The sequence below is a fragment of the Acromyrmex echinatior genome, chromosome 3 (assembly GCF_024713525.1).
Source record: "Acromyrmex echinatior isolate Ae372 chromosome 3, ASM2471352v2, whole genome shotgun sequence".
Taxonomy (NCBI): domain Eukaryota; kingdom Metazoa; phylum Arthropoda; class Insecta; order Hymenoptera; family Formicidae; genus Acromyrmex; species Acromyrmex echinatior.
Window position 1 is genome coordinate 20,300,170 of NC_141854.1, and position 16,772 is coordinate 20,316,941.

Sequence of the window (16,772 nt, forward strand, 5' to 3'; positions counted from 1 at the left end):
AACCAGTGGCGACATCTGTGCGTTCAAACATGCATTTTAAAGGTTGAACATTTTGCTATCATCTGTCAAAGTTTCATTTATTTTGGTTGACATATAACGAAGATATGACAGTTCATGTTAAACAAGATTTTGGTCGAGGTGGAAATTTTAATATGGAACAAAGAGCAGTGATTAAATTTAACGCAAAACTTGATAAAAGTGCATCAGAAACATTCCGATCGCAACAAGTTTACGGCAGTCAATGTCTAGGTCGTACAACTGTTTTTGAGTGGCATAAGCGTTTTTTGGAAGGCAGAGAGAGACCCTTGAAGATGACAAAAAATCAGGACGACCAATTTCGAACACCCGAAATGATCGAAAAAGTATGTGATTTTGTTGCAAACGCAATGCATCACTAAAAATGATGGAGGAGGCTTTAAATATCAGTAGAGAAACGATTCGAACCATATTACATGAAGATTTAGGTAAAACGAAGGTTTGTGCGAAGTTTGTTCCACACACATTAAGAAGCGATCAAAAATCAGTGAGAATCAATTATTCCAGAGACATCGTTGCAGCCGCAGAAAATAATTCAAATTTCCTAAAATCAATTGTTACGGATGATGAAACATGGTGCTTTCAATATGATCCAGAAACTAAGCGTCAAAGTGCGGAATGGAAGTCAAAAAATTCATCACAAGCAAAAAAAGTACGAAAAGTTCCATCAAAAATCAAGACAATGCTCATCACATTCTTTGATAGCAAAGGTATTATCCACAAAGAGTTTGTTCCAACTGGCCAAACAATTACTGGTGCATATTATCTCGAAGTTTTAAAGCGATTGATGGGCAGAATTCATCGTATTCACCCCGAATATCGTGATCCAGAAAATTGGTCTTTGTTGCAGATAATGCACCGAGTCACACTTCATTGATTGTCCGTCAATGTTTGGCTCGAAATCATGTCTCTGTGTTAAACCATCCACTGTATTCACCTGATTTGGCCCCCTGCGACTTCTCATTATTCCCAAAATCGAAATTGAAATTGAAAGGACGCTTTTTTGATGACATTCCGACCATCCAATCAGCTTCTACACAGGCACTAGAGGCAATTCTGCAAACTGAGCTAGAACATGTATTTGAATCACTATTGAATCGCTGTAACAAGTATTGAAGCCACAGGAGAATATTTTGAATAATAAAACCAAAAAATATGCATATTGTTGTTTCAATTATGATTTTCTGGCCCTGTCCGGGAACATATTTGTCGCACTGTGTACTAAGCCACTGTGCTATAAATAAATTATTGTCTATATTAAGTGTGCATTTCTAAAATTCAAGGATTCGCAAATGCTTCTGCAAACATCTTCTTCATGAAATTATAAGCATTTTTCCTAGTTTTTACTGTCATCTAGGAATAGAAAATGGGTTACGCAGAATACTTAACAATAATTGTATTATAGAAAAACTATTTCTGGATTGCATTGAAATAGTATTACCTATTTGCATAAATATCGATGGTTTACCAATATCAAAAAGTTCCAATATTAGGCAGTCAATTTTGGCCAGTTCTTATCTATATAGATTTATCTGCTAATAAAAAATGGCGAAAATCATTTACCGTTGGTATTTATCATGGTTTTAAAAAACCAACCGATGTTCATCAATTTATGAATTCGTTTATAAACGAGTTTCAGAATTTAGAAAAAAATGGTTTCGAAATAAATGACGGAAATATTAAACTAAAAGTTTCTAAACTTCTCTGCGACACAAAATCTTTTCTTTTATACATTAAAGGTCACACAAGTTATTCTAGAATATTCTCTTGTACTGTAGAAAAAAATGTACTGAAGAAGGAACTGTTGTTAACGGAAAAGTTATATTTTTAGAGAATAACAGACAATTAAGGAATGATATGAGTTTCAAAAATAAATTGGATAATGAATTTCATAAAGGTATAAGTTCTTTTGAAAAATTGAATATGGGTTTAGTTTTACAAGTACCTCTCGATAGTATGCACCTTGTATATTTAGGGGTTATGGAACGGATTTTATTGTTATTAATAAGGGGGAAAAAAAATATTCGTTTATATGAACGTGACCAAAAAGAATAATGATAAACTTTTATTATTTAGAAACTATTTACTAACAGACTTTGCACGATTACCAAGAAAATTGGAAGATATAGAATATTATAAAGTCATCGAAAACTACAGTTTCTATTATATACCAGACCTGTTGCATTAAAAAAAATATCAAACAAAAATGTGTACATACATTTTTTGGCTCTATCGTGTGCCATTAGAATTTTAAGCAGTTTTGAATTATATTTGACATATAATAATTATGCTCTACAACTCTTGCAATATTTTGTAGAAAAATATAAAATAATTTATGGAGAAGAATACCTTACTCATAATGTACTAGATGGGGTGAAAGGTAACCTCCTTGACCGCCAGAATGCGCCACTACTGCAAAAAAGTTTATGGTGCCTTGTAGTCCGTTCATATTTAGGCAGACATGCCAAGTGGCAGTGCGATACTGCCCTTAGTTTTGTTTTGAGAGCTGATTGTTGTTGACGTGTTTGCGAAAACGATTTTCGTTCTCTCATAAAACATTATTTTTTGAGAGGCAAAACGGCGAAGGAAACAAAAGAAAAGTTGGATAAATATTATGTGGCTAATACTCCGTCAGATTACACCGTCAAATATTGGTTTCGAGAGTTTCGTGGTGGCCGCAACTCCACTACCGATGAAGTCCGCAGCGGCAGGCCCTCCGATGCGGTTACCGAGGAAAATGTCAAAAAAATACATGAAATGGTGTTGGCTGACCGGAAAGTGAAGGTGCGCGAGTTAGCAGATGCTACAAAGATTAGTACTGAGCGAACACGCCATATTTTGGGCGAGATTCTGCATAAGAAAAAAATTTTTTTCATTCCCAGGGAGGTTACTTTTCACCCCACCTAGTACATGGTCTAATACACTTGCCTGCAGATTGTATTAAGTATGATCCATTAGAAAATTACAGCTGTTTTATATTTGAAAGTTATTTGTATGATATTAAAAAGAAAATACAAACGTCATTTACAACAAATTTGTAATAGACTCAAAGAACAAAAAAAAATGCAACAAATAAATGATCTGAAAAATCATCCAAAATATCCAGTATTACGGACACAATATAAAGTTCAAGTTCATAATAACAAAATATATACTTATTTTAAAGCGATTGATGTTGAAAAGTATGAATTAAAGATATCGGATACAGATAATTGTGTATTGAAAGACAAATCTGTTTTTTGCATTAAAGACATTTGTCAAAAAAATGATACGGCAGAAATTTTTTTAAAAGGCAAAATGTTCACCGAATCCAAATTATTTTATTAATTCACCATGTTCTTCTCAATTATTTCATATTCAACATGTGCAAAACTTGTCTAATGATGTCCATACAATTGATATAGATAAAATACTCATGAAGTGCATCAAATACCCGTACAATAATATTTTATTATCTTATCAATAATACACAGCCAATTTGTAAATGAAAATTGAATATATTATAACAAATAACAGTAAAATTAAGACTAATGAGAGTCAGTAAGTGCAGAAGTAAGTGCGCACAAATATTAATTTATATAAATTAGTCCATTATAATACGCATGATGAACTTTACGAATTATTATAGTTCAACAATAATTCATTCCACTTCCGCGCTGACTCTCATTAGCGTTACTTTTACTATTATATTATTTATCATTTTAAAGATTAAGAGTTCGATTTAAATTATTTATTGCTTTTGAAAAAAAATTGAATTACATAATTTAAATAATATAATAGATCAAATTATATAAGATATTTGTAAACAAGTTTTGTATTGCAGTATGTTATTAAAATATATAATTAATACACTTTATATAATATAATAATAATTGATACAGTTTAATTTAAAACTTAATTTGTGACATTGTTTCTAGATATGATCAGTCGTTGAATTTCTAGAAAAGTTTTGTGAAATTGAAGTTGTACCAACTTTATGGCTAGAATTTAAGAAAGATCACATTGTATGTAAATGGCCGCCTAAAAATCCTAGAAAATATATTCGGAACAATGTACAACCAAAAATATATACACAGTACGCATTCTTATTCAAAGTGGTAAGAATTTTAATGAAATATGATGACATAATCTTTAAATTATAAAAGTAAATCCTATAAGATTATTTATTTTCATTATTTATGTTAAAGCGAATCTTAATTTTAGCTTAAACGGTTATGTGTGAATTACCAATTCTTCTCTAACCCGCGCTGAACTCTTATTGAGGCAATATTTTTCGCAATAAATTATTTGTAGTTTTTTAAGATTTGTATTAAATATAAGGAGTCCATCAATTAAATTATTGTTTATATTTTTTTATTAATTTTAAGATTCATATTAACATCAAATTGTTATTATTCTTATAAGATACTTACGAGATCTATCCGAAAAATATCCGACCTCTGCGTATCTCTTTGTCCTTCAATATGCTTTGTCAACCTCCTATAGTCAATGTCATGTTAGATAATGCCGTGTTTAGTAAAAAACTTCTGAATCGGATGAGATGGATGAGCAGGTGCGTTATCGTATAGTCATTGCGCTCGGTATTTTTGACGTTCACGCAACTGCATATCGTTGTCGACTGAACAGCTAGTCGTTTAATGGAGGCATTCTTAAAAGTTCATCTTAAATACTGAATACCTGTAATATTTCCATAATAGGATGCCCAAGGATAAAGATATATGCAGAAATCGGATACTTTTCGGACAGACCTCGAATTAGCATTAATTATGAAATTAATTTAATATTATGATATTATTGCTCTGGTTCTGTTCATGATTGCGTTTTATGACCGAAAAAGTGCAAGCCAACGCGCGACTTGCAGAATTGGATATGTACATACATATGTAAATTCGCACATAAACGTTTAGCAGTAAGATCTACTTTGAAAATGGCCATTTCTGTTACTTAATTAGATTTATTCTCATGATTCCATTTGAATTATAATTTATTATTTCAGTTTATTCATGTAGTCAGCAATTCAACGACTTCTAAGAAAATTTACATGTAACGGATATAACATGTTCAAAACTTGTTTTTAATACAAATTGAATAAAGGACATTATAAGATCCCTTAAAACAGAGAACGTCTTAAACGAATAATACTTTCACAATCCTAAATCCAAAAAACATGTTTTTCTTTCTCTACTGTTACTTTTTTCAATTGCAGACTCCTATGAAAAGGCAGATTATGTAAAAAAAAAAATCAAATACAGATACCGAAATATCATGTTTTGAGCTGGGAAAAGATAAACGTAAAAGAAAATGTAAAAGCCAAAATGTCCACTCTGATGATTCATCAAGAATAACACCGGCTCCTTCGAACAATTCAATACGATTTACGGACGAGTAAAATATTCTAATCATTAAAAATAAATTCAAATAAATATCACTAATACGATCCGACCTACATTTTCCATAAATAATACACAATATTAAACACACACATATGTATTACTATTTTTTAAATCCATGCAAATCCAAACTACTTCACTATGAAGCAATATCAATTTTGTTTTTACAAACACTTAATAATGGTTTCTATTTTTTATTATTTTTCAACTGTGAACAATATTTTTTATTTCATATATATTTAATTTTTGCACAGAAGAAATTATAAAAATTTGTCAATACACGCAGAGGAACCAAACAATAATATAACTACCGGAAAAGATATACTACAAATAAAGAAGAAGGTGCAGATTTCAATAATACGAATAATATCACTTCAACCAAAATAATGGATAAATCCGATAAAGAAAGTAGGTGTATATTTTTCAGAAATTAAAATATAAAACGAAAATGACATGTAAATTTTATTGCGTTTACTCTAAAAAAATTGCTGCTATGACAAACAGAGATGAGAATTCTATAGTGGGTGATATTATTATTGAAGATTTACGAACAGATATTATTAATTTTAATATCTAAAATTATTCCTATGTTTATACCTCATTAAAATAAGTAAATATTATAGATAAGCAAAACTAATACAAAACAATTAAAATACAATAAAATAAAACAAACGTTTCAACTCCAATCGAGTCATTTTCAATGCAATCTTACAATAATATAAATATCGTTTTAAATTAAAAATTCGTACATAATCTTACAATATTCTTACAATTTCTTAACAAAAAATTTCTTCTTTCTGTGTAATACGCTGTGAGTCATTTTTATCAAGAATTAACAAAGTCATAAGAAAGTTCTGGAAAAGTAATCGTAAACAAAAAGAATTAATATTAATCATATAAAAATTAAAAATATGATAATATACCTTAGTAAATCTGTTAAGAGTCTAATAATACACAACGAGAAAAAAATGTAAAATGTGGTCCATTTAGTGGTATAATAAAAAAGTCTTTTTAATTTAAGATTTTAGATTATTATAAGCAAATTCGCAAAGGTAACGAGACTGACTTAAACGATGTCACAAAACGAAATGTCAAGCAGAAAAACATTATCGAGAACGGAAAACGGAAAAATAGGAGGAAAAGGATAGAAGATGTTAGAAAGGAGAAAGAGAATGTATAATGTCAGAATACAAATCCGGCAAAGACTCCGTGTCATTTTGTCTATTAATCCCATGTTTCTGTTTTTTAATATGGACTATTTCAGATATCAACCTTTTGTTTGGCCAACGTAACTGGCATCACAATCCTCACAGGATATTCTGTAAACACCACATTTTGATTCTGAACATGTCCAAATCATCTTTGATTTGATTTGATTTTGAAAAAATGGCTATTGGAATGCTGCCTTGTATGAAGGCTCTATATCTAATATTTCCACTTTATCCCATTTAAAGTTATGATTCTCCACCATACGATGGTTGGAAATCACTGATGGAGATTTTGAACTTATATTGATATCAGAAACATGTTCATGCAATCTGGTCTTTAATTGTCTTTTAGTTTGGCCAACGTAACTGGCATCACAATCCTCACAGGATATTCTGTAAATCACATTTTGATTCTGAACATGTTCCAAATCATCTTTGATTTGATTTGATTTTGAAAAAATAGCTATTGGAATGCTGCCTTGTCGTCTACTATTTTACTACCGATACGTCGATGATATTATCTTAGCCGCTCCTTCTGAGAGTGTTCATGATATTTTGGATATTTTTAATTCGTTACATACTAGATTGCAATTCACCATGGAGATAGGTGATGGAAAAATAAGTTTTTTAGATACGATGTTGATTATCGATGAACGGAATCTCATTTTTGATATATACCGTAAAGCAACCTTTTCCGGCAGATTTCTTAATTTCCATTCACACCATCCACTTTGTCATAAAAGAGGTGTTTATGGAGTCGTGGATAAGATTTTTTGTTTGTGTCATCCGAAATTCCAACAAAATAATTTTATTGACGCTATTAAGGTTTTTTTACAGAATGGGTATCCGTTACTTTTTATTTTTCGATTATTCATAATAGAATAAAATATCAATAAGTTTAATAATTTGAATAAGAATAAGGATGACATTGGGAGGAGGTTTTTTACGATATGTTCATACGATCATACATATTACCATATGTTAATACGATATCCGAAAAATTTATACCTATTGTTAATATGTTTAATTGTAAATTGGCTTTTACTATTCCTAACACATTGAGAGGTTTTATAAGGAGAGGAAAGGATGAAAACATCTAACAAGGTCAATAATGACATTACTGTACAAAATATAGAAAGGATTCACATTTCGGCTGTTTGAAGATGCGGCTCCTCTAGACGTTTTAAATAATAAATGGTTCCTTAATTTGAGCAATGTTGACATTCCTTTAGAGGTCCAATGTTTGCTTCAATTGGGGGAAGGCTTTGGTCTTCCTATTAACAAACAGAATTTTGATAGAACATTGATAGAATTTATTAAGAATATTGAGAATAATATTATTGGCCATCGGAATAATATAATTAATTTTGTTAGAAGCAATAGTGTTTCAATTATGGATAAGTTTCGGAATGATTTTCCTAGGAAATCGGCTCGAATGACAAATTATTGCTCGATTGGTTTAGGACAACGAAATTATTTGTAAAAGATCATCCTGAAATATTAATTTCCAAAGCTAATAATGTCACCGTTGCTCAAAATAAATTAGAATACATATTCAAGATGGAATTGATACTTTCGGATAAAAATACATATGAATTAATAACTAAAGATCCTACAAAAAACTTACAGGTGATTTACGTAACTTGCTTAGTAGATGGAAAGGAAAAGGTTAATAGATGACTTGACGTATCGGAGGTTGCGTACGACTGATAGAGTCATTCCTAGAGCTTATGGTTTGATGAAGATACACAAACAAAACTATCCGTTGAGAATTATTGTCTCATCGTTAAATAGCCCATTATATAATTTGTCATTATTTTTGCATAACATTATTGCAGATTCTATACCGGAGACGCCTAGTTTCATAAAAAACAGCTTTGATTTGATTAATAAACTTAAGAATGTAAAACTGGAATCAGATTCTGTTTTGGTTTCCTTGGATGTGGTATCCCTGTTTACTAATATACCTATAGATTTGGCATCTGATAGTGTGATTGTAAGGTGGGATGCTATATCCAAGAAGACTAAGATTCCTTTGGACGAGTTTTTGATAGCCTTTCGTATGGTTCTGAATTCGACGATTTTCATTTTTAATAAAAAAATATATAAGCAGATTTTTGAGACCTTCATGGGTTCACCTTTGTCACCGGTTGTTGCAAAGAAAAATATTTTTTTTTATTTATTTGTGTTAGTTTTCTTTATGACTTATCGAAATACAAAAGCACACTTATAAGGATTGGTACAGTAATTGAGATACCCTATACATTGCTTAAATTCGTCGAGTTTAAACACGTGCACTAGGCTCAATTTCTATCTTCCAACCACATATCAACGATGCTATTTTCAGAACAATGTAGAAGTATCTTAGCTCTTATTTGTCTAAGAGCAAAAGATTATACTTTATGCTTATTAAAATAAATTATGTGAAAACGTTCAAACACCACAGATTAGCAATTACATTAAAATGTTTTATACATTTACAGATCACGTTCCACTTGCCATATTATACCTTTAATTGTGCCTATATTTCTTACCGAGCAATTCAACAACTGTTTCATATAAAACTAAAAAACATAACATATTTATCACCTTCATCGTTATCTCACATTTAATGTCTGACATAATTGTCTCTAAATTTACAATAGAATATATAGATGAAACAATATCCTGATTATAAGATTCTGAATATATTGTATGTGTATATAGAATATATTGTATATGTATATAGAATATATATTCTACCAAAGAGAGAGAGAGGGGGGAGGGATTTATATAGACGAAACAATTTTTATTAAATCATCTGCTTATCTCACAATTTGTTAAATATTGACAAATAGATGACATAATTATCAAAAAAAAAAACAAAGTTGAAAAAATAAAGTTGAATTTATTACTATTTTATACTCAAATTCGAATGTGTCTTGAGATTGAGTGTATCACTCAATCATGCTACTGTTTTTAATTCATCCTCTACTGACAATCGTCGCGTAGCAGCAATCACCCGCAAACACTCGGGCTGGAAATTTACGAGCTGTTTAATTTCTATCAGTTAATCATTAGTTCATTATTTTACAGTTGAATTATTACACACAAAAAGTTCCTCACGTATATGCGTGTACATCGCGCTTTTCAGATCTCGTGATGTACCAATGTAGTGTACCGCAAATAGGAGGAATCTCGAGGAGGAATCTGGTACATACTCAAAATAGATCTGGAGGAGGAATCTGGCACATACTCAAAATGCATTTTTTTCTCATTTTATTTTAAATTCTAATGTGCAAATTTTTAATATGTTATCGTGTTCAGTCTGAAACAATCATTAGGATATGTATGGCACTTCAGAGAGAATTTGACGTTAAATCGTGTTATTCGTCCATGCTATCAGATTTGCATCAAAAATTGGTGCAAAGAGAGACACTTTCATAGAATCCATGCATAATTACATACATTAAATATTTTAATAAGAATGTCTTTAATTTTTAAGATGAAAATTATAATATGAAAATATTGACTACAATAATTTTCAAATAAGAAGCAATCATTTTATCATCGCGTGTAAAGGAGGGAGTGTAAAAATGACCAAAATTGGCCCTGAATGGACACCTTTAAAACTATGCAGTTGTCTTTTAGAAAGTCCATAAATTCATAAAAAAATACTTATTTATTATTATTTTAAGAAAAGCTTGGGAAACTTTCCAAAAATAATGAAATAAGTCCTTTAAACGCTCTGCAAAGAAATTCATTTTGTTTCTAATAAATGATAAATTTCAAAATTAATGATTTATTTACATCTAACACATATACATATATACAGGATGGTATATATGTATATGTGTCCGAAATACGTCCTCCTTGAAATCGTTACAATTTCATTTGAAACATTTTTTGTATTATTAAAAATAAGCGAAATATTCAAGATGTTCGATTTAAGTAGACCATCCTTATATACATATATATACGTGTATGTGTGTGTAGGTCCTAATTTCTTATAGTATTTCATGATCCAACTTGTGTTACGACTGCGCGATCCGCATGTGAAAATGATCGATAAAAGCGAGAGGAACCAGAAGATGATCATGTTTCTTTTCATTCATCGGTGTAATGAGAGCAAGAATAAGAGAGAGATTGGCTGTCTTCCATCTTTCCTCTCTCTTATTATTGTCAACTGTATTTAAATGCTAGTTAGATACGCATTGCGCAGCTCATTCTCTGTCTTTAGTGCCACGTGACTTATGCCTACATAATGGTGGCACCAATACCGAACTCTGTTCATACAGGACTGCGTTCAGATTTTCACCTGTGCTCCCCGGATGTCGTATCATCCTTATTATTTACTGAACATTAACAAATATGACATGATATCCGAGGAGTACCCGGATGAGAATCCGAATGCAGCCCAGCGTGAACGGACGGATAATAAAAGTAGCACAGATTTCATTTATTTACTTTTTGGAATATATTAGGTGTATGACTTTGCTCATTCGGTTTTCGTATAGATGGCTTTAGCGGTAAGTGGTGATCGAAATAAATAGATCATAGACGTCACACAATAAACTTGGGAATCTGTCAACATAATCCAAAAAGAAACATTAGTCGATTTGTGTCTGCATCATAAAGTTATTCTCGATTGAAAATGTCAGTTTACGAGCCAAATTCTTGTCATTTGCGGGAGGTTTTAATTTTCTGCTTCAATATGAAGAAATCTGCGACTGAGGTTCATCGAATGCTTTCAAATATTTATGGTGAAGCCGCTATTAGTGAAAGAACGTGTCATAAGTGGTTTCAACACTTCAAGAACGGTGATTTTCACGTCGAAGACCAGCGGTGGAAGAGAGAAGGTTTTCGAAGATGCAGAATTGAAGGCATTACTTGATCAAGACTCTCAAAATCAAAAAGAATTGGCAAGATCATTAGGAATGACTCAATCAGCCATTTCAAAACGTCTCAAAGCCATGGGAATGATTCAGAAGCAAGGAAATTGGGTGCCGTACGAGTTGAAGCCGAGAGATGTTGAACGACGTTTGTTTGCTTGTGAACAGCTGCTTGAAAGGCAAAGACGGAAGGGCTTTCTGCATCGCATTGTGACTGGGGACGAAAAATGGGTTCATTACGATAATCCCAAGCGCAGAAAATCATGGGGAGTTCCCGCCCATGCTTCCACGTCGACGGCCAAACCGAATATTCACGGCTCCAAGATCATGCTCTGTATTTGGTGGGACCAGCTCGGCGTAGTATATTATGAGCTGTTAAAACCGACTGAAACAATCACAGGCGATCAGTATCGAACGCAATTGATGCGTTTGAGCCGAGCATTGAAAGACAAACGGCCGCAATACAACGAGAGACACGATAAAGTGATTTTGCAGCATGACAATGTTCGACCCCATGTTGTGAAAGTGGTCAAGACATACTTGGAAACGTTGAAATGGGAAGTCCTACCCAACCCGCCGTATTCTCCAGACGTTGGTCCCTCTGACTATCACTTGTTTTGATCAATGGCACACGACCTGGCTGACCAGCACTTCCGGTCTTATGAAGAAGTCAAAAATTGGATCGATTCGTGGATCGCCTCAAAAGATGACCAGTTTTTTCGACGCGGGATTCGTATGCTGCCCGAAAGATGGTAAAAAGTAATGGCCAGCGATGGATAATACTTTGAATCATAAATGTACAACCAGTTTTTTACAATAAAGCCTCGAATTTCGGAAAAAAACCGCATGAGCAAAGTCATACGCCTTATAAAAAAAGAATCTATATTGTTTAGAAAATTCATAAAATAAAAAATATTTTTAGAATGTCAAAATTGTAATTAAGCATTTTAGAAATATTAAAAGTATATATAATCTTTTGCAATATTTTTAAGAAAGAAAAACTTTTTTTAAGAAAGAGAAACTCTAAGGGAGGAATCATGACCCTCATGCCCCATGACCCTACCAACATGGATCCGTCACTGCCATATATGTGCTTACATAATGTAATTCGGTAATTCTCATAATTCTGTAACAAGGAAGAAAGAACTTTACAGAAAATTAAAATAACGTTTATCATATAAATAAGTATCAAAAATATAAAAATATTTATTGCCATTAATGATAAATTTGATATAAGTAACAAACAAACGAAAAGAGAAAAAAGTTTGTATTCTTAAAATCTTACTAATTTTCTTTTTGATAAAATTTATAAATAATAAATTTACAAACATTTTTTTGGTTGAATAATAACTTCTTGTAAAAATTCTAGGAATTTATATTCTAAAATATTCTCAAGAAATTAGACTTCTAGGAATCAATAACGCTATGGAGTTCTAATCTCGATCGTACTTGTCATTTCTATGTTGAATATTCAACCAAAACCCGTCCTTCGGCATCATTAGCAGATTTTTCTCGTTGAATTTAATTTTTGACGAAGTTTTGGCGCACTGTTTCAGTTCACATCGTGCTAGTAAATGAAATGGTATGACTTTTATCATCAACAAACCGAATCTTCTGTCAATGCACATTCTCGATCCTAATCCAAATGGAAAATAAAATGAAGACCGATAATTATTGTCCAGATTATTATTTAAAAATCTTTCTGGACGAAATTCTTCAGCATTATCGTAATATTTTTCATCATGATGAATCGCATACAACGGAATCCAAATAATCATGCCCTTGTTTATAGTGAAAGACTTCTCGCCCGGCAATGCAGATGGCAAATTGTAAGCTTTTTCACACACTCTTTCTATAACAGATTGTGAAAAAAGTCTGAGAGCTTCCTTTATTACTGCATCTAAATATTTGAGTTTATTAATTGCTTCGTAAGTTACATTTCCGTCTGATTCGTTCAAGAGCTCATCTATCTCTTGTCGCAATTTGACTTGAATACTTGGATTAGCTACGATTTGATACGTTATAAAAGACATCACGCTTGAACTAATGTCAGAGCCAGTGAAATAGAAAGCGTAGGCTTGCGCGATAATATCGTCCACATCCAATTATATTCCCTCTTTGCCTCTGTTATCCAACATTAATTGTATCATATCTGGACTTGAAATGTGCTCAGCATCGCGAATGACAATCTCGTTCTTTATCCTGCTTTCAAAATATTTCATTTCTTGATTATTAAAAAGTTTTATATTGAGTATTCGTCCAAGCTTCGGAAAAGTTCTAATAAAAATATACTTTATGCTGCGTATTGCTGACATATAAGTTATATCTTTGCCACAAATATAAAATTTGTTTGTCGGATCTCTTATAGAATCGATTTTCATTCCGTACATACATAAGGCAATGACATCGTTCGTATATCTATCAAAAATATCTTTTATATTAATGTCGCTTTTATCTGCTGGTAGTGTTGACATCAATTCAACAAAATCCGCAGCATGTTTCGACATAAAAGTAAACATAGTCTTCATCTTACTGGACGTAAAGGATGGAGATAGTAGGTTTTTTACGTGCCGCCACTTTATGTTTTGTAGGCCAAACAGATTCTGTGAAAGCACATAGTCATTAACATCAACGAAAATGGAATTATTGGTAAATGAATTGAAATTCTTGACAATAACAGCCTTGATCACTTCCGGATCACGGAGCATAAGAACTGGCTTCGTTGTAGCGTAGAATCCAATGTATTTTGCGTCTCGATTCAGATTGTATATTTTTCTGGTGAAATTGGCAAATGACATTCGGCGAAATATAATTGGTGCCATGACACCTAGTATAGGAATAGATGGTATGTGAATAATACCATGTCTTTTAAAAAAATTAAACTTTCTGAAGATAATAAGTAACGAGAATGCTAATTACGATTGATAACACTGAGATCGACCAGTATTGCATGATAAATATTACTCGAAAACTTTATGTTTTATGAGAATTAGAATGATACTTATTAAAGTTCAGCAAAACTATTCGCGAGTGATTGATGAAATATATAACAGTCTAGCAATGCTATTGAGATCAACGACTAGAAGCGATTGTGATCTGCAGAAGTTGATCTGCATATTTCCAGCCTGTTTTATACTTTTATACTTTGGTTTATGGTAAGGGAGCAGATTTATACGCGTATGCGTGCTCTATTCCAACAATGCGTCTTGACAAGGACGCATTGTTTTGTGTGCAAACAATGAGATCCAAGATGGATTTGGCCGAGTCCTGTGAAAGTCTCGGCAATGACAGGTATTAGTCTCTAACGCTGGTATCGGTAGTGTCGATCATCTGACCTCCTAATGGATTCGCTCCTATGATACGTGCATTCTTCAGGACGGTAACAAACCCTAGGTCGTCCGGAGATCGTGAATATTGTAATTCCCGATGATGGCCGATGAGTTGGTAGTGCCGCTGCGTACCAGTAACTGGGTTCCTCGTCGGTGATAACTGCTAGCGGTTGAGCACCTCTGGAAGCAGACTGGCTGCTCGTATCTCTCTGTTGAAGTTGGCCGGGGCTCTGCTGCTCCTCGTCTACTGGATGTTGAATACGGTCCTTCAGTCGGCTCTCGACTACGGAACTTCAGGCCTACGGAACTCAGCCACAGCGAAACCAGGTAAGGAAACGTTAGAAGCGCTTAACTGGGATGTCCTATCACATCCACCATATTCTCTAAATATTGCTCCTTCCGATTATCACCTATTTCGATCGACTCATGGTCTGTCTGAGGCTTCCATTCTTATGAAGATATAAAAAATGAGTCGATTCGTGGATAACCTCAAAAGATGTGTCGTTTTTTTTACATGGAATCCAGCTATTACGAGAAAGATGAGAAAAAGTAGTAGCTAGCGATGAACAATATTTTGAATAATCAATTTGTAATCATTTTTTCATAATAAAGCCGTATTTTTACCAAAAAAATCCCTTAAAATTAATGCATACTTCCAATAATATTACAACAAAAAATTCATAAATGTTTATCATGTATCGAAGCCTGCAGGAATCCGCGGATCCTGAAGCTTACGAGGGCCCGCGAATTCTAGAGCCCGTCGGTGCGTCGCACCAGTTGCACCGAAAAACCTTTGGCAGCACCAGCGCAGCGAGCAGATACATCAAACCAGCAAAATAAACACGAAAAATATTCCAACGACACCCGATTAAAGAGTACTCGAGTCCTAGTATGGATTGAGAATTCAAAGCGAAAGTTAGCTCGGGTCGTTCATGGACCTCTTTATATATCCTCTCCGCGGAATCTTGAGCACAAATTCACGCTTGAATTCGTCGCTTTCTGGGAGCACGGCGCGAAGCTTCGCTTGCTGGGGACGTCTTGTGGCGCGAGCTGTCTGTTTTATATCTTTTTTAGTAATTAAATACTTTAACTATATGTCTAGGCGTGAGTCTTTCTAATTTTAAGCTCTACAAAGATGATAGTGCAGGGAAACCACGGGATAAGGGAAGGTGAAAGTACATCTGTAACAATAGGACCGCGAAGAAAGAGGTCCGCGTGATACTACTATGTGTGAAATCTGCAGGATAAGAGGATTGCAATAAAAGAGAGAGAGAGGGGAGGGGGGCTGCGAGAAAAGGAGTTCACATGACGTCATTAATGGCGGGATTCACGGGGAAAGAGACAATTAGCTGATGGGGTTACCCTCTGACTGATTATATAGTCAACGGGGTTACTTGGAGGGTTTCAGGTTCCATACGATGTAAGATCCGAGATGAGCAGTGTACCACAAGCGCCTCCGCTGTATTCGATTTCTTTCTCACTTACATAGCTGTCCACTTCCTTTCTGCCACAGTTCTCATGCGCATTCTCTTTCGATCCTGTAACAATTCGTAGACTTGTCTCTCCTTAGTTACTGAATAATATCAAAATCGGAATAATTAAAAAAAAGAAAAAGATGAAAAGAAATGTAGAATAGGCACTAATTATAAAACGTTCAGAATTTTAGGAAATTAAACATAAATTTTAATTCGAGATGTTAAATGTAAATATTACTTCGTCTTTCATGATCACTATCACAAATCTTAACTCAATACAGAAAAATTGTTTAATTTGTTTAACCAATTAGGTATTTTAGTTAATCCAGTTATGCATTTTAGTTAATCTAATTAAAATTATAAAAGAATACTCTTTCCTGGGGAAGGTTTAAATAAATTCTTTCAGTTATTCAATAAAAATTGATAGAAATATAACAGGCATGAATATTCGTTATTTGAATAA

The 16,772-nt window shown here is 33.0% G+C and overlaps 1 protein-coding gene and 2 pseudogenes across 1 annotated transcript; 2 read left to right on the top strand and 1 right to left on the bottom strand.

Moving 5' to 3' along the window:
• The first annotated feature begins 1,758 nt into the window (after window positions 1–1,758).
• Window positions 1,759–3,977, top strand: LOC147910328 (uncharacterized). The gene is made up of 2 exons (XM_087404430.1): window positions 1,759–2,082; window positions 2,194–3,977. The coding sequence occupies exons 1-2, from the start codon at window positions 1,894–1,896 to the stop codon at window positions 2,554–2,556; spliced, it is 552 nt and encodes a 183-aa protein (XP_087260556.1). The 5' UTR covers window positions 1,759–1,893; the 3' UTR covers window positions 2,557–3,977.
• On the top strand, window positions 3,567–6,280 carry LOC147910329 (uncharacterized; annotated as a pseudogene).
• A 6,593-nt stretch (window positions 6,281–12,873) lies between these two features.
• On the bottom strand, window positions 12,874–16,395 carry LOC105146265 (cytochrome P450 9e2 pseudogene; annotated as a pseudogene).
• Window positions 16,396–16,772: the final 377 nt, after the last annotated feature.